Source organism: Bison bison, unplaced genomic scaffold, assembly GCF_000754665.1.
Source record: "Bison bison bison isolate TAMUID 2011002044 unplaced genomic scaffold, Bison_UMD1.0 scf7180017864056, whole genome shotgun sequence".
Lineage (NCBI taxonomy): Eukaryota > Metazoa > Chordata > Mammalia > Artiodactyla > Bovidae > Bison > Bison bison.
In genome coordinates this window covers 2,280,544-2,303,841 of record NW_011494628.1, presented here as the reverse complement: position 1 = coordinate 2,303,841, position 23,298 = coordinate 2,280,544, and the positions used below count along the sequence as shown (strand labels likewise).

The 23,298-nt window shown below is 42.3% G+C and overlaps 1 protein-coding gene across 4 annotated transcripts in view; it reads right to left on the bottom strand.

Moving 5' to 3' along the window:
• The window catches only part of FRY (furry homolog (Drosophila)), a 307,846-nt gene that overhangs the window by 197,656 nt on the left and 86,892 nt on the right, over positions 1 to 23,298 (bottom strand). For 3 of the 4 annotated variants that reach the window (XM_010835917.1, XM_010835913.1, XM_010835916.1), the window contains exon 2: positions 2,166 to 2,365. In XM_010835917.1, coding sequence (XP_010834219.1) covers positions 2,166 to 2,285 — 120 coding nt within the window. In that variant the 5' untranslated portion in view covers positions 2,286 to 2,365. Of the gene's footprint in view, positions 1 to 2,165; positions 2,366 to 20,476; positions 21,345 to 23,298 lie in introns of those variants that run through there. The other variant, XM_010835915.1, reaches the window with a different exon arrangement.

The following is a 23,298-nucleotide window of genomic DNA, read 5'->3' as shown; positions in this document are numbered from 1 at the left end:
AAGGCAAAGGAGAAAAGGAAAGATACCCATTTGAATGCAGAGTTCCAAAGAATAGCAAGGAGAGATAAGAAAGCCTTCCTTAGTGATCAATGCAAAGAAATAGAGGAAAAAAATAGAATGGGAAAGTCTAGAGATCTCTTCAAGAAAATCAGAGATACCAAGGGAATATTTCATACAAAGATGGGCACAAGAAATGGTATGGACCTAACAGAAATAGAAGATATTAAGAAGAGGTGGCAAGAATACGCAGAAGAACTGTACAAAAAAGATCTTCACGACCCAGATAATCACGATGGTGTGATCACTAACCTAGAGCCAGACATCCTGGAATATGAAGTCAAGCAGGCCTTAGAAAGCATCACTACGAACAAAGCTAGTGGAGGTGATGGAATTCCAGTTGGAGCTATTTCAAATCCTAAAAGATGATGCTGTGCAAGTGCTGCACTTAACATGCCAGCAAATTTGGCAAACTCAGCAGTGGCCAACTGGACTAGAAAAGGTCAGTTTTCATTCCAATCCCAAAGAAAGGCAATGCCAAAGAATGCTCAGACTAACTCACAATTGCACTGATCTCACACGCTAGTAAAGTAATGCTCAAAATTGTCCAAGCCAGGCTTCAACAGTACATGAACCATGAACTTCCAGATGTTAGAGCTGGATTTAGAAAAGGCGAGGAACCAGAGATCAAATTGCCAGCATCCACCGGATCATCAAAAAAGCAAGAGAGTTCCGCTTTATTGACTATGCCAAAGCCTTTGACTGTGTGGACCACAACAAACTGGAAAATTCTTAAAGAAATGGGGATACCAGACCATCTGGCCTACCTCTTGAGAAGTCTGTATGCAGGTCAGGAAGCAACAGTTAAAACTGGACATGAAACAACAGACTGGTTCCAAATTGGGAAAGGAGTACATCAGGGCTATATATTGTCACCCTGCTTATTTAACTTATATGCAGAGTATATCATGAGAAATGCTGGGCTGTATGAAGCACAAGCTAGAATCAGGATTTCCAGGAGAAATATCAATAACCTCAGATATGCAGATGACACCACCCTTATGGAAGAAAGCAAAGAGAAACTAAAGAGCCTCCTGATGAAAGTGAAAGAGGAGAGTGAAAAAGTGGGCTTAAAGCTCAACATTCAAAAACCTAAGATCATGGCATCCGGTCCCATCTATCTAGCAAATAAATGGGGAAACAGTGGAAACAGTGACAGACTTTATTTTGGGGGGCTCCAAAGTCACTGCAGATAGTGACTGCAGCCATGAAAGTAAGACTCTTGCTCCTTAGAAGAAAAGTTATGACCAACCTAGACAACATATTAAAAAGCAGAGACATTACTTTGTCAACAAAGGTCCATCTAGTCAAAGCTATGGTTTTTCCAATAGTCATGTATGAATATGAGAGTTGGACTATAAAGAAAGCTGAGCACTGAAGAATTGATGCTTTTGAACTGTGGTGTTGGAGAAGACTCTTGAGAGTCCCTTGGACTGCAAGGAGATCCAACCAGTCCATCCTAAAGGAGATCAGCCCTGAATATTCATTGGAAGGACTGATGCTGAAGCCGAAACTCTAATACTTTGGCCACCTGATGTGAAGAACTGACTCACTGGAAAAGACCCTGATGCTGGGAAAGATTGAATGCAGGAGGAGAAGGGGATGACAGAGGATGAGATGGTTGGATGGCATCACTGACACAATGGACATGAGCTTGAGCAAACTCTGGGAGTTGGCAATGGACAGAGAGGCCTGGTATGCTGTAGTCCATAGGGTCGCAAATAGTCGGATATGACTTACCAACTGAACTGAAGTGAACTGACTGAAAAATTACCTATGGTATCAAAAAGGACTTCCCAGGTGGCAGTGGTTAAAGAATCCATCTACTGATACAGGAGACACAGGTTCGATCCCCGGGTCAGGAAGAACCCCTGGCAGAGGAAATGGTAACCCGCTCCAACATTCTTGCCTGAAAAATCCCATGGACCAGAGGAACCTGGTGGGTTACAGTCCATGGGGTTGCAAAGAGTCAAATATGACTGAGTACACACACACACACACACACGATGTCAAAAAACATCCATCCTTCATCCCTTCTTAGAGCTGTAAAATCTATATTCGACATCAAGAAGGACTGAAAAGGACACAAGTCTTCTGTGTGTACTCACCAGGGGTTCTGCCATAATGATGCGAATCTTGCGCTCAGCCTGAGTGGTGAAGTTGACAAATAAACTCTTGAGGACATACTCTCCGGGTTTGCTGTCTGGGTCCACACTGATGGGTAACATGGTTGGGGGCCCTTTCTCCTTCTGTGTGCCAGACACAGGTGGAACTGGAGGCTTGATATAACCGTTGCCAACTGGAGAAGCTGAAAAATAGAATGGATATTCTGATCGGCTGAAAATAAATCATCGATATTCAGATTGGCAGTGTTAAGCCATAAATATAAAGATATGAATCACATGAAGAACGCTGTATGCAATATTATAACCTGGCCTTACAGTGTCACAATTTAATTATTTTGATTACACACATGTGCATTATGTCATACTTGAATACATCAAAATACTACTGGTTACTGTACTCAGGTAAATAGTGTTGCAAGTACATAATACAGCTGATAAATCCTAAAACATTTAGGATGTTTTTAGCTTCTTTTTTGTATTCCAGAAAAATGGTCTAAGGAAACACACAGTGGAAAACAAGTGATTTTCTTAACCTGGTTTTCCTAATGACCAGGAGCTGTCTTCTGTGCTTCATGCTAATAACAGAAAAGACGCTGAGGTCATCCCTTCTGGAAGTTTCCAAGAGTCAATTTTCAGAAGCCCCGCTAGCTCTTGTTCCCAAAGGGGTTGTCCCTCTTGAAAGATAAAAGGCTCAGGAGTGCCCCCTCTATGCCATCCAAGGTGTGGCTTCTCCCTCTCACCATCCTTTGGTTCAAGTTGGGATGTCCCTCCTCATCCCTTTTAAAATTCACAGATTACCTGCTTGGCTGAGATTTTGAACAGAGGCCCATTATCAGAGTTGCCAGTGAGTGGCCTCCTTAAGGATGCAACAGCTGGACCACTGTTTCAATTAGTCTAAGAAAAAAATCTATTCACAAATGAAAATTTTATGCCTCTCCACTTTTAAGTGGGGCTTCCCAGGTGGCACTAATGGTAAAGAATCCTCCTGCCAATGCAGGGCACTAGATACACAGGTTCGATCCCCGGATTGGGAGGATCTCCCCGGAGTAGGAAATGGCAACGCACTCCAGTATGCTTGCCTGGAAAATCCCATGGACAGAGGGGCCCGGTGGGCTTTGGTTCATAGGGTCAGAAAGAGTCGGACGTTACTAAAGCAACTTTAGCATGCTACTTCGGACTATCCTTTGTTCAATTCTAACACGCACTAATAGCCCCTTCCACCTAAGTACCTATAAAATGGTCAGTTATCAATATTCAAGGAAAGAAATATGAGAGTAGGTGGGCTTAGGAGGAAGGCATTAGGAATGCTGAGGACAGGACGATGATAAAGTAAACATTTAAAAGGGAAGACTTCATAGTTTGGGGTGACTGAGTACAGAGATTAATGAAGGGAGTAAAGAAAGAAAAGCTGATTCCAGTTTGGACACTGGTTTGGCTCTTAAGAGAATGGTGGGATGTCATTGATAATAAGGGAGGGAAAAATTCTCCATGAAACCTGAAACATGCTTCTCAACACTACAAATAAATTCAAGGCCTCTCTTATCTTCTTTTTGTGAAAGTCACTCAGTTGCGTCCGACTCTTTGCAACCCCATGGACTATGCAGTCCATGCAATTCTCCAGGCCAGGATACTAGCGTTGGTGGCCTTTCCCTTCTCCAGGGGATCTTCCCAACCCAGGGATCGAACCCAGGTCTCCCACATTGCCGGCAGGTTCTTTACCAGTTGAGCCACAAGGGAAGCCCTATCTTCTTTTTAACTCAAGCCAAATTCAGGAAGCCAGGCAAAAATTTTACTAACTTCATGGAATTACCAACATGTTTTCACGTCATGCAGATTCTGTCATCTTTTCTAATGTCTCTTCCTCTATAATGCATGTAATCTCCCATACAGCTGGAGGCTCCCTTACATCTGGAAGATCTTCACATATCTCAACCTCCATTAAACTTTAAGAATATGGCCTCTCAAGTTATAAAAATAAATCTGTTGTATATGATTCCATTCTCTCTCCATTCTCACAAGCTCCATCCTAGTCTAGGCCCTTGGAAACCTACAGTTAGATTATTACAGCAACCCCATTGCAGGTTAATTTCACTCATTTCACATACCAAACCCATCTCCCTTCAGCTTAACTGTAACACATTTTTAAAAAGATTTATTTATTTTTATTGGAGGATAACTGCTTTGCAATACTGTGTTGGCTTCTGCCACATAGCGACATGAAGCAGCCATAGTTATACATAGGTCCCCTCCCTCTGAACCTTCTTCCCAGCTCCCACTCCTCTAGGTTGTCACAGAGCACAGGTTCAAGCTCCCTGTGGTCACACAGCAAATTCCCACTGGCTATCTATTTTACATATGGTAATGTACATGTTTCCAGGCTATTCTCTCAATTCGCCCCGCCCTCTCCTTCGCCCACTCCTTTCCGCTCTGTGTCCACACATCTGTTCTGTGTCTGCAGCTCCACTGCTGCCCTGCAAACAGGCTCATCAGTACCATCCTCCTAGATTCCATATATATGCATCAATGTGTGACATTTGTTTGTTCCTTTCTGACTTACTGCACTCAACATTTTCATCGGCCCTCAATTCTCATCAGTAAGCCTCAAAGGTAGGCCGCAGTTCTGGCTGTCCCAAGGCCTGGGGATGCCCCGGCTGGCCCAGGAGCACCCCGTTCTCAGCTGTGCCTTCCCGCTTTCCCTCCGGCTGCTGCTTTCTGTTTTTCCCTGCTCATCTCATCCTCCTGGCCTTTCAGAACCACACCTACTTGCATCTCCATAAAACTTGTTCCACCAGGCCAGTCCTCAGTGTGTGTATAACAAGGTTTAAACATTTAACTCTCGCTCTCTGGCCCTTGGACATTCCCACATGACTTAAGGAAGGCTTCAGAGATAGTTGACAAGTGAAAGCATTACCAATTGGTCACATGGTTTTGCTGAGGGTTGGCTCTGTAACCAAACCATATACTCCTAACAGGGCTGTAGCCTCCCAGATCTAACAGAGTTCTTTCCACAGATAATACTTAATAAATCTCCTTAAATAACTCAAATGACACTGTACTTTATTTCTGTATGTCTTGAAGTGATTCACAAGGAGGGAACTCTATGAGAAGAATCAGGGGCCAGAGTCTTTAAAGGAATAGTGTGAAGTATTTGCAATGAAGAGTCATTATCAAATGGCCCTGCTAGCAGATCATTAGAAGGTGCTGTTAATTCTAAAGAGCATATTCAAAGATCAAGAGATACAAATGAAGGCCTGGCTATTCCTCTACTGTGTTACCTCCTACTCCGAGTAGAAGAACTTGGTGGAAGTAGGAGGACTCCCAGGCCCAAAGCACAGAAGGACAAGGAGTCTCCATGAGATTTCATTCTAACGCAGTGGTCCCCAACCTTTCTGGCACCAGGGTCCGGTTTGGTGGAAGACAAATTTTACCACGGACCATGGGGGGATGAGGGGGTGGTTCTGGGATGATTCAAATGCATTACATTTATTGTGCACTTTGTTTCTCTTACCATTACATCAGCTCCACCTCAGATCATCAGGCATTGGGTCCCAGAGGTTGGGGACCCCTGTTTTAAAGTATCAGCGGCACTGTGCCATAGGACTGAGACTGAAATAGAAACTGAAAGACTCAAAGTGGAGGACTTTTTATTCCCTTTAGTTGTCCACAGAACTTAACCTTTTTCTAGAAGACAGCAATAATAAGCTTGATGGGATATGCAACTGCAAGACCAGATCCATCATTATAAGACTCTAGGGGCCTGAGAGTCCTGACTATAATGAGAGGATTTTCTTAACAGTGACCTCTGGCAGTCCTCCTGCAAAGCTGCATTTTGAACCAGAAGGGCTGAAATGCAGATACCAGCATGTCTCCCAGACAACTTGTGCATTTAAAAAAGGCCAAAGAACCAATTCACTGCTATCATAAAAAACAGTATCCGCCTGTCCTTCAAAGCCAGACATCCTGTGACTACAAAAGTCTGTGTACAGCCTTAGCAGGCTGGAACTATCCTAGCTCAGCAATGCCCTGTGCCAGAGCTGAAAGTGATTCAAGGAGAGACGCCCATTGTTCTGGCCGCAAACAGATCAGCTGGGCAGACGGAGATGCAGGGAGAGGCACTGAGGTAGGCGTAGGTGTCCTTGATCTCGATCCACGCACACCTTTTAGTAACCCCTCCCAGAGCATACTCAGTCACTCACTCGTGTCTGATTCTTTTGCAACCCTACGGACTGTAGCCAGCCAGGCTCCTCTGTAAATGGGATTCTTCAGGGAAGTGGGTTGCTGTGCCCTCCTCCAGGGGATCTTCCTGACCCAGGGATTGAACCTGCACTGCAGGCAAATTCTCTACCGCTGAGCCACCAGGAAGCCCTTTTTACTCTTCATCCTACCATAATTAATTCATAAATAAATCTAGTTTTTTGTTAAGATAATTTTCAGGGCGCGACTCAGTTATTTGGTAACGACACAGTTGAGAAGCAGAAACCACATGTTCCTGACAGTCAAAACTGAATTACACAGTTCATACTAAACATGAAACCAGGACCATTGGGAAAAAATCATTACAACCTCCCTCAGCACTGACTTGATCTTAATCTACACACAATTAAAATCAATGGTCTAGTTTCTAAGTTCACAATAGTCTGGAAACAGAAAGTACAAGGGAAAGGTACAAAATCTACAGGTAGAAACACTAACAAAAAAAAGAAAAAGAAGGCAAAACTCTCAAAAGCCACCAGAACTTAAAAATGCAGCTGCCTGCACATATATATGCAATCTAGAAAACTGGTACTGGTGAACCTGTATGCAGGGCAGGAAGAGAGATGCAGATGAAGAAAACGGACTTTTGGACACAGTGCGGGGAGGAGAGGGCGGGACAAACTGAGAGCGGCACTGACAAATATACACTACCATGTGGAAAAGAGACAGCCAGTGGCAACCTGCTATAAGGCACAGGGAGCTCAGCTCAGAGCTCTGTGAAGACCTAGAGAGGTGAGACGGGGTGGGGTGGAAGGGGGGTGCAAGAGGGAGGGGATATATGTATACAGACAGCTGCTTCATGGGCTTCCCTGGTGGCTCAGCTGGTAAAGAACCTGCCCGCAATGTGGGAGACCTGGGTTCGATCCCTGGGTTGGGAAGATCCCCGGGAGAAGGGAAAGGCTACCCATTCCGGTAGTCTGGCCTGGAGAATTGCAAGAACTGCATAGTCCATGGGGGTCGCAGAGTCAGACATGACTGAGTGACGACTCTCACTTTCACAGCTGGTTCACGTTGTACAGCAGAAACAAACACAACATTGTAAAGCAATTATCCTCCAATTAAGAAAAAAATGCAATTGCTGGACGCTGTTTGGTACAGGGACACAGAATACAACATTCCCACAGGCTTGGTGGCAAGGATATCACCATCCTGCAGTCTGTCACAATTAATGTTTGTGGTGATGACCCAGAGTCCCTTGGAAAGGTTAAAATAAGTTAAACTTCTAGTCCTGTATTTGAGAAGGTGGGAAAGAAGAATGATATAAATTTCCAAAAGTTTTCCATGTCAAAAGGGAAAAAAAACTAGAAAGAGGTTTTGATGTATTAAGGGGTAAACTGTGCTGTTGAGAATTAAATCTATTTTTTCATAGGTCTGATTTTTAAAGGATTTTTCATTGAAACATATAAACCAACCACCAGTTCAGTAACAGCCACATTTGGGCCCCATCCTCCAGCTCTGCAAACTCAGGCAGTTACAGTCTGCCTCCTGGCTCCACATCTGTGGATTCCACCAACCCTGAAAGGCAAATATTAAAAAAAAAAAAAAAAAACAAAGAGTTCCAGGAAAACTTGAATTTGCCATGGGCTGGCAACTATTTACACAGTATTTACACTGACTGTATTTACAACTACTTATATAGCATTTGCGTTGTATTTGGTCTTAATAATTGAGAGATGGTTTCAAGTATGTGGGAGGAAGTGTGTAGGTTAGATGTAAATACTACGCCATTTTATATAAGGGACCTGAGAATCCATGGATTTTGGAATCTGCAGGGCTCCTGGCACCAGTCTTCTGTGGGATATTGAAGGACAACCCTACAGTCTGAGTCCATCCCTCTCCACTGCTTTCTATCCAGCCAGGCAAGCAAGCCCATCCTCACTTCAGGGTCTGGTCACTACCCTCTCCTCCTCTGGCTGGGTCTGGGCTCTGCCCCACAGTCCACCCAGTTGAGGTGGGGAGTTGAGGTGGGGTTGAGAAAAAGGGCATGACTTTCAGATATTAATCAGGTCTCTAAATTATTGAATCTTTCTGAAATCTGCTTTCTCTTTATATTTTTTCATTTACATTTTAATCTCAGATTAAACACATTCTAATTCTTCTGTCTTAAATGGGTTTTGTGGGTGGTATTTTATTATATTTATTCTAAATTCCATTTCAGTTTGGTTCTGCTGGATGGTTTCAGGAGGTGTCTCTCCCCATTTCACTGGGTGTCTATTTCTTACACTGAGCAGGGTCCACTCCCTACTCTGTAAAACATGTTTTAGGCCTTCGTGGCCCACTTGTTACCTCTTTATTAGATCTATTTCCAGCTACAAGTGATGATCTTTTGAATGGGACTGTTTTTCTCTCCAATTTCATTGACTAATACCTTAATTTTTAGTTTGACTGCTCTTAGCTGGCTAAGGTCTTCAGTACAATTTCCCCAAGTTACCAACATTTCCAGGAATTATAAAACTGCAAATGGCAACACCTGTACAAACGCCCCCACAAACTCATAGTTCAGCTACATTTTTATCATGACAGTAAAGGAAAGGAAAGGCTATAATGAGTTTCCTCATGTAAATGCCCCAGAGGCTAGAAGCGGCAATCTATGCTATAGGAAAGCAACTGGTTTTCTCAGTTAGATTTTAAGAGATGTTAAGACCATTGCTCTGGAGAAGGCAATGGCAACCCACTCCAGTACTCTTGCCTGGAAACTCCCATGGACGGAAGAGCCTGGTAGACTGCAGTCCATGGGGTTGCAAAGAGTTGGACACAACTGAGTAACTTCACTTTCACTTTTCACTTTCATGCATTGGAGAAGGAAATGGCAACCCACTCCAGTGTTCTTGCCTGGAGAATCCCAGGGATGGAGGAGCCTGGTGGGCTGCCGTCTATGGGGTCGCACAGAGTTGGACACAACTGAAGCGACTTAGCAGCAACAGCAAGACCATTGCTCATTACAGCCTACCATTCATCCATCCATCTATTCATTCATTCAGCCATTCACTTTGATTAATATTTAATGAATGAGGGCTGAGGTTTCGAGCTCTGTTCCAGGCACTGGGAAGATAGCTGTGAACAAAACAGATGGGTCCTGCCCTCATGGAGTTTACAGATTACTGAGACAGGATCATATAATCAGCAGTTTCACATGTGTACTGATGCTAAAGCTGAAGCTCCAGTACTTTGGCCACCCAATGCAAAAAGCTGACTCATTGGAAAAGACCCTGATGCTGGGAAAGATTGAAGGCAGGAAGAGAAGGGGATGACAGAAGATGAGATGGTTGGATGGCATCACCAACTTAACAGACATGAGTCTGAGCAAGCTCTGGGAGTTGGTGAAGGACAGGGAAGCCTGGTGTGCTGCAGTCCATGGGGTCGCAAAGGGCCGGACACAACTGAGCGACTAAACAACAACAACAAACACAGGCACACACAATGTGTTAGATTGCAATACATTCTAAAAGAACAAAGGGAAAATTAAATTGAGTGAGGGAACAGAGGAACCAAAGGCACTCAGACATTCTAGTCTGGAACTGCTGTGGAGAGATGAAAGCCCCGTGTACTCATGGGGTGCAAGGAAACCTAGAGTGCTTGGCTGTGGGGTGGCAAGGTCTGCTTTCCTGATCCATCCCTATGGCCTGCTTGTATCTCTGTCAGTTTGATTGAAAATGAGAGTTTTAACCAGCCTGTAATGGCTTGAATCAAAATGACGATGGCACACCCTGCTTCTTTACCTCCTTCGCAAGTACAGGACACACAAAGGGGCCATCTCTGCTGGCTCTCGGCAGCTCACAAAGACAGACAACAAGGAACCAGCTTTTCAAAACACTCAATGCTTTTTCTGATGTTTCTGTTATTGGAATCACACTCTGCACATTTGAAATAAAAAATGACTTTTCTTTTCTTTCTTTTTTTTTTTTTAAATATCCTGAGACGGTAGGTAATAACTGTTTAAAGAGGTACCCCTCCCAGAAAGGGAGATCCACTTATACAACTTTACTTTCCAGAGATCTGTGTAACCCTACCTTTCAACACAGGAGTAAACTGATCAGATTTCTCTGCAGTTGGACACAAGTTATTCTTTCTGCTGATTCTCAGTGCCTTGTTCACTTCGTAGGTTTGGAGGACAAACCTCTTTCATAAACAAAAGCTGGGTCCTTCTTTAGGGCCACACTATCCCCCCTAGTCCATCCTTTCCTGTAAGACTTATTTTGTTTACTGGGATTACAGGAACATTTCATAAAACATAACAAACCAAGGATGACGCAGCTACTGTGAGAACATGTCACACTGTGTATAGAACAATAATAAATTGTCCACTAATGAATTTATGAGGGTGCTTAAGAAATGGCATTTTAAAAGGACTGCAAATACTCAAAAAGACCAGAAACCCTCAAGGTCATGGAAAGCAAATTAGGATGAAAAGAAAAAAAAAATAACCCTCCAAGTATGATTGGATGAATTATTTTCCTCTGATGAACATTATTAGGAAGTGGAAAATATTGGGATAAGACGAAACAATTAGCTTGAGCAACAGAAAAACATTTCTAAGGAGATGGAAGATTCCTCAATAATATTATACATTTCAAAGTAGGTCAAGAAAAGACTACAAGGCAAAAATACTCAGAAATAAATTTTGCCTTGGAAGAAAAATATATTCAATGACATGTTAAATTCTGCTCAATCTCCATAAAGTTTTCATAATGTGCAACGTTCCTTTCATTTTTGATGACTACATTCCTGCCTTTTCTTACACTATTTGGCTCTTAATTTTATAGTTTTCAAATTGTGTTCCTTCAAGTTTCAATTTCATAAGATAGCTCTAGGATAATTAATATCTTTAATCCTCAAAAATAATCCTAGTAGGTCAAACAATCTCCTTTTCACAGCCAGGACCATGTATGTTGAGAGAGGTTAAGTGATTTGTCCAAAGTCACAGAGTGGTTGACTCTGGATCTGAACCCATGTCTCCTTGACAGCTTGTGAACTTCCTGGATCACCCTGTTTTTTTTTGTTTTTAAAAACAAACCAGTTGCTTGTGATGAAGACTAAATAAGATAAGTCCCTTTGCTCACAGGGTTTTTTCCCTTTGCTAGTTTGGGGACTTCAAAGGATGATAGATAAAATATAAAAGTTGTAATTTGGAGGCTTCCTATAATAGAATTGGTTAATTTCTACGAAAGACTCATACAACCTCCAGCCATGGGTCCCCTGCCAAGCTATCTGCCTTCTTGAACTTGAATGTATCTTCTAGTCATTAGATGAGTCCGAGAAAGGCTAGGAGCATAAAAAATAATCAAGAATTGAGGCCCCATCTAAATACATGAAATCTGATTAATGACACGCCTTAGAAAGGTACCAGAGAAGGCAATGGCACCCCATTCCAGTACTCTTGCCTGGAAAATCCCATGGACAGAGGAGCCTGGAAGGCTGCAGTCCATGGGGTCGCTAAGAGTCGGGCACGACAGAGCGACTTCACTTTCACGCAATGGAGAAAGAAATGGCAACCCACTCCAGTGTTCTTGCCTGGAGAATCCCAGGGACGGGGGAGCCTGGTGGGCTGCCGTCTATGGGGTCGCACAGAGTCGGACACGACTGAAGCGACTTAGCAGCAGCAGCAGCAGAAAGGTACATACTCTTCTTTCCTGATGACATAACCTTTAACTGGTTGTTATCCTAAGAGGAAGCAAGTGAACTTGAAGGCACAGTACTCTGTATTTACCACAAGCTGTGGCCTCTCAATGCAGTTTTGTCTTTAGTCTCCCAAAGACAGAATACCCTGGAGAGAGTAAAGTAGTTCAATAAAGAGCAAGCATCAAGTCATTGCTCTGTTTTCTTTCTCTCTTCCTTTGCCTTCCAGCGTTTTATCTTGGAGAAACGACAATAACACTTCAGTGATCTCCTTTATAAATGTCTGTCATCTGCACAGATGCAATTACATGGACTTTCCCCCCGATTTTCAAAGTGTAAGTGCTGTCATCAGAGCCTGAAGGAATGTTTGCCGAGATCTGTGAGCAAAGGAAGATGAAGTTACACTGACATTTCAAGGTCCTTTCTCACCGAAAGGAGATCGGGTAACCTGCTAGAGACAGGATAATCCTGAATTTCAACTTCCTTCTCCTCCTGGACAGAACCAACAGACTGCTCTCTTTTAGGGGGTGCTTGCCGGCCTTTCTCCCCCTCTTCCTCCTCTTCACATCTTCTCTTCCTTTCTATTTTCTTCCTCTTCTGGTTCATTTCATGCAGTCAAATCTCATTAATTAGAAATTTCTTAATTCAAAAGTGGTGATAAATTGGACAAGGCCTTACGCTGTCATATGTGAGCTGCTGACTTTCAATGGGATGCATCGGTCCTCAGAAACTCTGTACACAGATTCACCGGGAAGGGTTGGCCCCTCCTGATTCAGGGGCTCTGGGGTAAGGCTGGATAATCTGCATTTCTAACCAGCTTCCAGGTTATGCTGCTGGCCCGGGGACCACACTCAGATCTCTGAGGAAAGTAAAGAGGACTAACTAATGAATCCAGTTGACAGAAGTGTTCTTCATTCCTTTCGTCTGCAGCAAAACTGATATGTTTTATGAACTCCAACTAACTTAATGCTTTGTAAGCCAAACACAGAGAGAGCACTGCACGGAGACTCCGAGGTCTGAGTCCCAGCACGGCTCTGTGTGACCCAGGGGAAGGAACCTGAAGCACCTGGGCTTCCCTTTCCTTACCTGTCCTCCTAAAGAGGCCAGGCCTCATTGTCCTTTCTAGCTCCAGTATTCTATGACTGTGTAAAAATATGCACTGACAACGCATAAGTGAAAGTGAAAGTGGAGCCGACTCTTTGTGACCCCCTGGACTATATACAGTCCATGGAATTCTCCAGGCCAAAATACTGGAGTGGGTAGCCATTCTCTTCTCCAGGGGATCTTCCCAGCCCAAGGATCGAACCCAGGTCTCCCACATTGCAGGCAGATTCTTTACCAGCTGAGCCACTAGGGAAGCCCAAGAATACCAGAGTGGGTAGCCTATCCCTTTGCCCATGGATCTTCCCGACCCAGGAATTGAACCAGGGTCTCCTGCATCTCAGGCAGATTCTTTACTAACTGAGCTATCAGAGAAGGCTGACAACGCATAAAACATCACTTATTCAAAACTTCCACAATTCAGCAACTTAATAATCAATACTTGCCTTTCCTTAATACAAATTAGTGAGATTCCATGGTCTGTCTTTCCTCTAGAAGAAAGTTTGACAAACAATCCTGACCCTTCTAGTGCTACCTCCACTGCTCCTCTGGCTCCTATCCACCCTTCTGAGACTGGCAACTCCCTGTGCTACAGGTGGACACATGAGGGAACCTGACTATGCTTCACTATAAACTCAGGACTTAGGTCAACATTAAAAAATAAATATTTATTTATTTTAGGCCAAGCCGCATAGCACATGGGATTTGTTCCCCAAGCAGGGATCCAAACCGTGCCTTGTGCTTTGGGAGCAAGGGGTCTTACCCACTGGACCACCAGGGAAGTCCTTCATGTCAACATGTTTTTAAAAAAACATATCCTGAGACTGCGCCTTTCACAAAACTCTGGGCTAGACCTAGGAAGACAGAAGCATCAACTGTCCCCAGCCACTGATTCGCCAGACTTGGTGGAACAGACAGCATCTGACCCAAGGCTGAAAGGACAGGTAGGACTCTGACGAGCAGAGATGAGAAAGGTGCAGCTGAGGCAAGGGTGCAGCGTGGCAGACATCTAGAGACATCAGCTGAGGGTCTCTTTTTGTCCCCCCACCCCTTGTCGTCCTACCATGCACCCCCATCACAGCACACACGTGCAGGCTATTTTCACCAAGGCACTGAGAAGTCCTCAAGAACTGGACCATAAAGATCCCAAGCCCTTAGCACAAGGCCTGGCATAATTAAACAACTGAACATAATTAAACAACGGAACCCATCTGCTTCCACGGTAGTCTCAGTGTGAACAAAATAATTCAACAAGTACATACATATGAAAACTTAAACTCGTAAGTCCTATTTAAAAAAGTAGGTCTTTAGTTCTTATTATCAGAATTAAGAGCTTGGATGACAAGTCAATGAATGTGGATCTTACTTGAAGTTAGCACGTTTCCCGGAGAAAAGTTGGATCGATATTGTTATATAGGATGGGCTACAAAGGGGCTGTTTGAGGGACAAATTAAAGACCACTGTACTCACCCTGAGAAAAAATAATGAAGGTGGGAAGCTGGATGAGGCCTATCAGAACAGAAAGGAAGGTCCTACACATTTTATAGAGATGACCTGAAATCCTGTAACATCACAACTTCCAAATAAGGAAATCATGAAGAGATGTTTCCTGGTGAGATGTTATCATGATTAAGGTGTTTAAGATACTTCTTTAGAATACTGACTGTAGCAGCTTTCTCAAAATTCCCTCCCTGTGGTAGGATATTGGTCAAAGTTCTTGACCCCAAACACTGAAAATAGTCAGCTATGTATTCCTGAGAATGGCAGAGGGCTTCTGAGTCTCCTAGTGCGAGAACAGAAATGACCTTGGCAGTGGGGCCAAGAGGGAAATGTTTCTCACCCTATGTCCAAGCGCATCCAGTTTTCAAAAACACTAGAACTAACAACCATTTATAAGAAATAATGGGGATATAGAAGCAAGTTAAATGTCACCCTAGGAAACAAAGGAAATAATCCAGAATTAGGTCCATTTTATAAGAAAAGTGCATTAATTTCTTTAAGTCAATGAAAGATAAAAATAGGTAGAATGGGGGCCTTCCCTGGTAGTCCAGTGGCTAAAATTCCATGCTCCCTAAGCAGGGGGTCCGGGTTAGATCCCTGGTCAGGGAACTAGATCTTGCATGCCCCAACTAAGACCTGGCACAGCCAAATACACACACACATACATACATAAGTAGGTAGGATGACTTAGGAGACAGAACCGCCAAACATAATATGCAGGTCTGCTGCATGATTTGAGCAAACCAACTGTTAGAAGTCATTTTTTTAAAATGTCAAAGCATATTGAATATGAATTTGAATTTGGATACCAGGTAACAAAGAATCATGGTTAACTTTGTTAGGAATGATAGTAGTATTGTGGGTAGGTAAGAAAATACCTATATTTTCTAGACTGTATACTGATTACATGGAGTTCAATGAAATGATATCCATAATTTACTCAAAATACTTAAGAGAAAAAGATCTTTTAAATGTATGTATGAAGTAAACACGACCATAGCTTGACAACTGCTCAAACTGAGTGACGGTGATGTGCTGCATATTGCTTGTATATGTATTTGAAAATTTTTCATAATACAACACTTTGTGAAAAAAACTAAGGCTCATTTGTTCAGTTTCCATTATTGCCTTCTAGTGGCAATAATGAAGGAATGCTATAATGATATAAAAAACTGAATACCATCTATAATGTAGGTTTGATCACATAAGTTAGAATATTCACTAAGACTTTTAAGTCCAACCACAACCTTTCACATTAATTAAATGTGTTGGACTGAATAGTGTGTATCTTGGAGCATTTACACGTAGAACACATAGCAAAGGTGAATGTAGGTGGGATGTCATTTACACAGGCATCCTTGATCATACCTATGTTACAATATAGTTTGAGTCTTTTCAGAAATATTGTTGTCTGAAAATACTATGAGTGAGATCAGTTAATCAATTTGCTACATAACAAATGTTCACTGAATCCTTAATATGTTAAAAAAAAAAAAAAAGGTGTTAGTCACTCAGTCATATCCAACTCTCTACAACCCCATGGACTATAACCTGCCAGGCTCCTCTGTCCACGGAACTCTCCAGGAAAGAATACAGAGTAAGCAGCCATTCCCTTCTCCAGGGGATCTTCCCAACCCAGGGATTGAACCCTGGTCTCCTGCATTGCAGGCAGATTTTTTTTTTTTTACCATCTGAGCCATCAGGGAAGCCCAATATGTATAACATGCTCTTCAAAATTCAATAAAGAAGAAAAAGTTTAAAATTTAGTATATTCGGTCACAAGATACCACAAGCAGCATGCCTGCAATGAAATAGAATAGGAAACCACAGATGAGAAAAACAGCAGAGTGATGGCACATTGTATAGTGAGGGAAAGCACTGTTTCGCAACACTTCTGTTTCCCATCCCTGTCTATGTTCATAGATAGGTCCCTGTGTGTGCTCTGGGCCTAACACAAAATGTGTTTCTTGCTGTGTCACGGTCAAGAAGGCTCTAGAGGCTGTAGGAGCAGCAGTGGTATGTGGGCTGCTATGTGGGTGTTAGACTCAGGCCCACCAGGAAGGACATACCCAGCTTCTTGGGCTATGTTATCAGAACCATATTAGAGCCAGAATCAAGGGTAAGAGAAGTGTTTGCAGCTGCATTAGTGGGTGCATGACACAGGGACCCAATCTGGAGGGACAATGAAGAAAAGGCAGGCTGGCTATGCGGAGATGACCACCATAAAGCAGAGCCAGAAGCCACCCTCTCCTGACATCAAATCTCACAAACCAAAGTTCTAGCTGTTCCCCTCTAGGATCCCCTTGGAGACGACATGATGCGGGACAGCAGGTGAGGGGACTTGAAAAGGAATCTGATCCTATGTATGTCTTTGCTAATATAATCTATATCATAAAGTAATATATATACACACCAGTACAATATACATTACAATATGCATTCTGCTATCAAATACATTCACATACATATGTTTACAGTACTATACCTACATGTATGTATGATACAGATGCTCTGCATATGCATTATGCTCTATTGACTACGCTAAAGCTTTTGACTCTGTGGATCACAACAAACTGTGGAAAATTCTTAAAGAGATGGGATACCAGACCACCTTTCCTGCTTCCTGTGAAACCTGTATGCAGGTGAAGAAGCAACAGTTAGAACTGGACATGGAACAAGAGACTGGTTCAAAATTAGGAAAGGAGTACGACAAGGTTGTTTATTGTCACCCTGCTTATTTAACTTCTATGCAGAGTACATCATGCGAAACACCCGGCTGGATGAAGCACAAGCTGGAATCAAGACTGCCAGGAGAAATATCAATAACCTCAGATATGCAGATAACATCCCCCCCGCCCTTATGGCAGAAAGAGAAGAGAAACTAAGAGCCTCTTGATGAAAGTGAAAGAGAAGAGTGAAAAAGTTGGCTTAAAACTCAACATTCAGAAAACTAAGATCATGGCATCCGGTCCCATCACTTTATGGCAAACAGATGGGTAAACAATGGAATCAGTGACAGAGTTTATTTTCTTGGGTTCCAAAATCACTGCAGATGGTGACTGCAGCCATGAAACTAAAAGACGCTTGCTCCTTGGAAGGAAAGCTACGATCAACCTAGACAGCATATTAAAAAGCAGAGACATTACTTTGCTGACAAAGGTCCATCTAGTCAAAGCTATGGTTTTTCCAGTAATCAGGTATGGATATGAGAGTTGGACCATAGAGAAAGCTGAACATTGAAGAATTGATGCTTTTGTACTGTGGTGTTGGAGAAGACTCTTGAGAGTCTCTTGGATAGCAAGGAGATCAAACCAGTCAATCCTAAAGGAAATCAGTCCTGAATATTCATTGGACGAACTGATGCTGAAGCTGAAGCTCCAATACTTTGGTCACCTGATGAGAAGAACTGACTCATTGGAAAAGACCCTGATGCTAGGAAAGATTGAAGGTGGGAGGAGAAGGGGACGATAGAGGATGAGATGGTTGGATGGTATCACCAACTCGATGGACATAAGATTGAGCAAGCTCCAGGAGCTGGTGATGGACGGGGAGGCCTGGCGTGCTGCAGTCCATGAGATAGCAAAGAGTCGGACATGACTGAGCAACTGAACTGAAGTGAATACATATGATAACTCAAGATATATTTGCAACATCTATAGCTAGATAGTCAACTGAAGGTGGCTCAGAGGTTAAAGCATCTGCCCGCAATGCAGGAGACCTGGGTTCGATCCCTGGGTCGGGAAGATCCTCTGGAGAAGGAAATGGCAACCTACTCCAGTATTTTTGCCTGGAGAATCCCATGGACGGAGGAGCCTGGTGGGCTACAATCCATGGGGTCGCAAAGAGTCGGACACGACTGAGTGACTTCACTTTCACTTTCATAGCAAGATAAGGACTTCCGATGTAGGACATATAATAGAAATTACACAAATATTTACGTCATTGACACTGAATTAACATTAAGTGATAATGAACTCACTAACATTTCACTGAATAAGTGAAATCCTTGATAGTCTGGTAAGTCCTTCATTTTGTCAAGATCAAAGTATTTATTAAATTCCTCATTCATATGTGCTTACTTGGATGCCAGATCATTTAATAAAAAATATTATAGGTCTTATTCGGAGAAGGCAATGGCACCCCACTCCAGTACTCTTGCCTGGAAAATCCCATGGACAGAGGAGGCTGGAAGGCTGCAGTCCATGCGGTCGCTAAGAGTCGGACACGACTGAGCGACTTCACTTTCACTTTTCACTTTCATGCATTGGAGAAGGAAATGGCAACCCACTCCAGTGTTCTTGCCTGGAGAATCCCAGGGATGGAGGAGCCTGGTGGGCTGCTGTCTATGGGGTCGCACAGAGTTGGACACGACTAAAGTGACTTAGCAGATAGGTCTTATTAAATTTTTAAATAGTTATGGAACTGTACAATGACTGTAAAATTCACTTAATAGATACTTGCCTACCCCAAGTTTATCATTTCAGGTGATCGTAAATCTTTCGATTCATAGAACCATATTAGTTCTATGAAAAGTTAAGTTTATAAATTGTGAGCAAGAGAGATATTGAGTTTAAAAAGAAGTTGAGCTGGCTACCAGAGCACACAAGCGGTCTGTCCAGCAGTAACATAGCAAGGGTCAGTAACATTCCCAAGAGATATCAAACAAAAATATGAATCATTTCATTAAGTCCTATTATGGTGGAACATTTTTCCAAAGGCATAAAACTGTAAGTTTTGCCTTTTAAGTTGTATGCTTGTTATACGTTAAAAAAAATCTCCTGAGAGGAAAAAAACAGTTTCCTAATATACTCCACTTTATAAACCATAAAGGGGTAAATTAATGACTAATAGAGATTTTATCCCTAGAAATAAAGTGGTATTATATGCAAATATCTAGTAGTCTTATTAGAGATAGTGCAGTAGAATAATTAACAAGTAATTAAATCTCCCAAATCATTAATAAAGAAAATGCTTCTCCTCTACTAGAACAGTATGTATGACTTTACCATTTACAAATTAACTTTTTCCTCTACTTTCATTAAATAGAAAGTTAAGTGGTTGATATCCAAGTTGCATGTAATTAACTCTGTGTCATAGAAGTTTCCTCTCATTAATTTTTTGGAACTCCTGTACAATACTGCTCACAAGGTTATGATAGAGCTAATGGAACCAGGCTATTTTATTTGGATAAAGAAAAAGCAGCCACATGCAATTTGGATCCAGTTAATGTTGGTTAACATATGGCATCCTGATTTTTAGTTCCTACACAAGAAAAGAAAAACAGTTTTTAAATGTTGGAGAAGGCTAGGCCCAAAGCAAAGGAAAGACTGCTTTAGGCCCATTTCAAGGTTTAAAACAAAACAAATAAGGATATTTACATCAACATTTAGAAGAAATCATGCATAAACCCTACCTCTGCTGTAATATTTAATGGGATGTTAACTATCTTCCAAATGCATACTAGCAATTTTTTTTTATGGATTAGCAATTTTATAGAACAGAGAGTCAGACCAAATCTTTTAGTAGAATTTCAGTGCACAGAAAAATTCCATGACATCACAGCTTTGTTGTTCCACAGACTCATACACAAAATTAACCAAATCTTAACCTCAGAAACAACCCCAACAATTGCAATCTCAATCAGAAATTCTAAAGGGTATTATTCCCGTCTCTAAACAAGTGACATTAGGAGTAATCCCTGCATAGAGATGCAGGTGTCCCTACCACCCCCATCCATGGAAACCTTTAAGAGAACCCTCTCTCCACCCAGAGTCTGATAACCAATGACCCACTCCACACAATTATCAGCCTTTCATACCTACCAAGCCCTTTTATGAAGCTGATCACAGAGGATCGTCTCCAACAAGCTGTTGTAATCTCCATGAGCCTGAAAAGGAACCCAAACTCACAGTAGGGAACCGTTTGCAGAGACTATGTTCCGAAGCAGAAAAAGAGAGTGACCGAGTCCATGATCCCGCTGCTCTCTGCCACCATAAGTGTCCCGGCCACCAGGTGGGTCTCCTTTATTTCTGGCCCAAGGTGTATTTTTAGTCAGGTGCTAAAACCTACAGTAGAAGACAAACTAAAACAGGCCTTCCGTCCAGGGCAGACTGTTCATACCAATGGGACAATTTTTAGCTGCTCGGTAAGACAGTGACCTACAACTTGCAGAGTGCCTGTATGTCTATATTTAACCACAAGAACATACTATGCTGCCAGATTAGCCAAGCTGCTCAGAGCACTCCAGGAACATGAGCCTGACCCCCAGGGCTCGCCACAAACAGTCCACGCATTCCGAGTCCACGCACGCCCCCAGGGAACAGCCCACCAGGCTGCACTCGTGTTCCTGTGACCGGAGAAATACAAGAGCAAAGATAACACAGGGTGGGTGATAAACCGTTGCTTTGGGAACCAGGACTCTTGGCCACAAGTGCAAACAGCTTTAAACAGCTTAAGTTCTTACAGACAAAACGCAATAGCAGAGAATCCCTATCTGAAGCCAAGTCAGTGAGAAACTACACTCTTAAGGAAGATGAAATGCTGAACATCTGCCAACACAACCGGTAAAGAAAAGTGATCAGGGTGGAAATCTACAGTTCTATTATTTTAAAAAGGCACAGCCTAAATCAACTTGTGAAAAACTTAATTTATGAAGGAACCAATACTGGTGATGACGATTAAGCGTTTCACCTTCAAAGAAAATACAAGATTAGGCCAGTGAGGAGACTGGGAAGGAAAACGCAAAGTTACTTAAAAACAGAACAGAATTGTAACTGAGCTTTCAATGGGCTTTATTTCTGACAGAAGAATTGTATGAGGGTCAGTGAAAGTGTATTTTCTTCACTAACACAGCTGTGAAGAGCAAGAAACCCAAGTCATTTTCTATTCTTGATTTACTCAGGGTAATTGAAGGTTTGCTAGAGCAACATAGGTCGAAATTACAAAACAGCATGGTATGGTGAATTGACTGATGAACGGAAACATTTCACAGGAAGTAGAAAAATGTCCAAATTCCCAGAATGAACACTCTAAATGTTTCAGGCAAGCTCAAGGTCAGCAAAGATGCCGCTGTGGTTCCACAGTATCTTACACATTCAGGGTTTATGATGCGTTTTTTTTATTATTATTGGCTTCCCTGGTGGCTCAGATGATAAAGCATCTGCCTGCAATGTGGGAGACCCAGGCTCGACCCCTGGGTTGGGAAGATCCCCTGGAGAAGGAAATGGCAATCCACTCCAGTATTCTTGCCTGGAAAATCCCATGGATAGAGGAGCCTGGTAGGCTACAGTCCATGTGGTCACAAAGAGTCGGACACAACTGAGCGACTTCACTTTCACTTTATTATTATTATTTTAGAGTTGATTGTGGTGCCTATGTAGCATCTGATTTGTTTTAATGAAAGGGGTCAAAACAATTACAATACAATAGTGTGCTGAGGGAGGTATCTGAGTCTTGAGTATTGAATTCTTTCAATTCTCCTTTTTCAGATCTACATTGGAGTCAAGACTCAACTGAAAATCTGTACTTTGTCAGCTTCAAATCTCTCAGGCTATTATTAGGCCAACCTTTCAAATGATGTGACTGTCATTCAATGACAAAAAACATTACTTAAAAGAGCCTCAGCAAAATAAGAAAAAAATTTTCGTTTTTTCTTTTCACTCTATTACAGATATTAATTATCAAACAGCATTTAAGGGAAGTACAAGGGAGAAAGAGGTAGAAAAAAGAAATAATATTAGAGAGACATGGAACTGGAGTCAGGTACTCTGCCAGGCATTTCACGTGTATTATTAAGTCCTCACAACAACCCTATAAGACAGGCATTACAATTCCATTCTGGAGTCGACAAAAGGAGTTAAAAATAAGATTTCTCAAAGTCATTCAAACATAGGGTTGTCAGACTCCAGAGTCACTACATTTATTAATTTTTATTCTAGTACTTTCCTTACTATGAATTGGAACTTCTACACAATGGCAAACTTAGAGTATTTATTTTGGTAAACATTTTGAAAGAGCCTCCAAATGATCTACCTTTTTAATCCAGAAACTTCACATATCTAAAACCCCAGCATTCATGAATCCCTGAGTGGAGTCTCCATGATGCCCTCATGATCTATTCATCCTTCTGCAGTAGCCTGGCCTGTATCAGTCTGGGAAACATCCTAAGGGCGATTCACATTGTTCTCATCTTTGGATTCCTACAAGAGTTTGGATCCCTAGAATTAATGAATAATACAAGGTGTCTTCTAGAGTCAAAAACAGATGGCACAAAGTCTGTCCATCTTTGTTACTAAGAATTCCTACCTCACCTCACCCGTCTCTACTCAGAGCTTTTTTCTCCCACTGGACACACCATTCCAGCAATCCTGATCTTGCCTCAGTTTATGTTAGACTGAAAGCATCAAATCGTGGATAGGTGAAGGCTCCTATGGGCAGGCACACTGACAACTGAGTAAGTGAAATATGTCAGCTGATGGCTCATATGGATAGAAAAACCAGAAGACAACAAAAAGCAGACATAAAACTTCTGAAGGACAGCAGCCTTAGGATATTTTCGTATAAAAAGAGACCATCCTGAGCTTTCCTGGCGATCCAGTGGTTAGGAAACTTGCCTGCCAATGCAGGGGAGACGGGTTCGATCCCT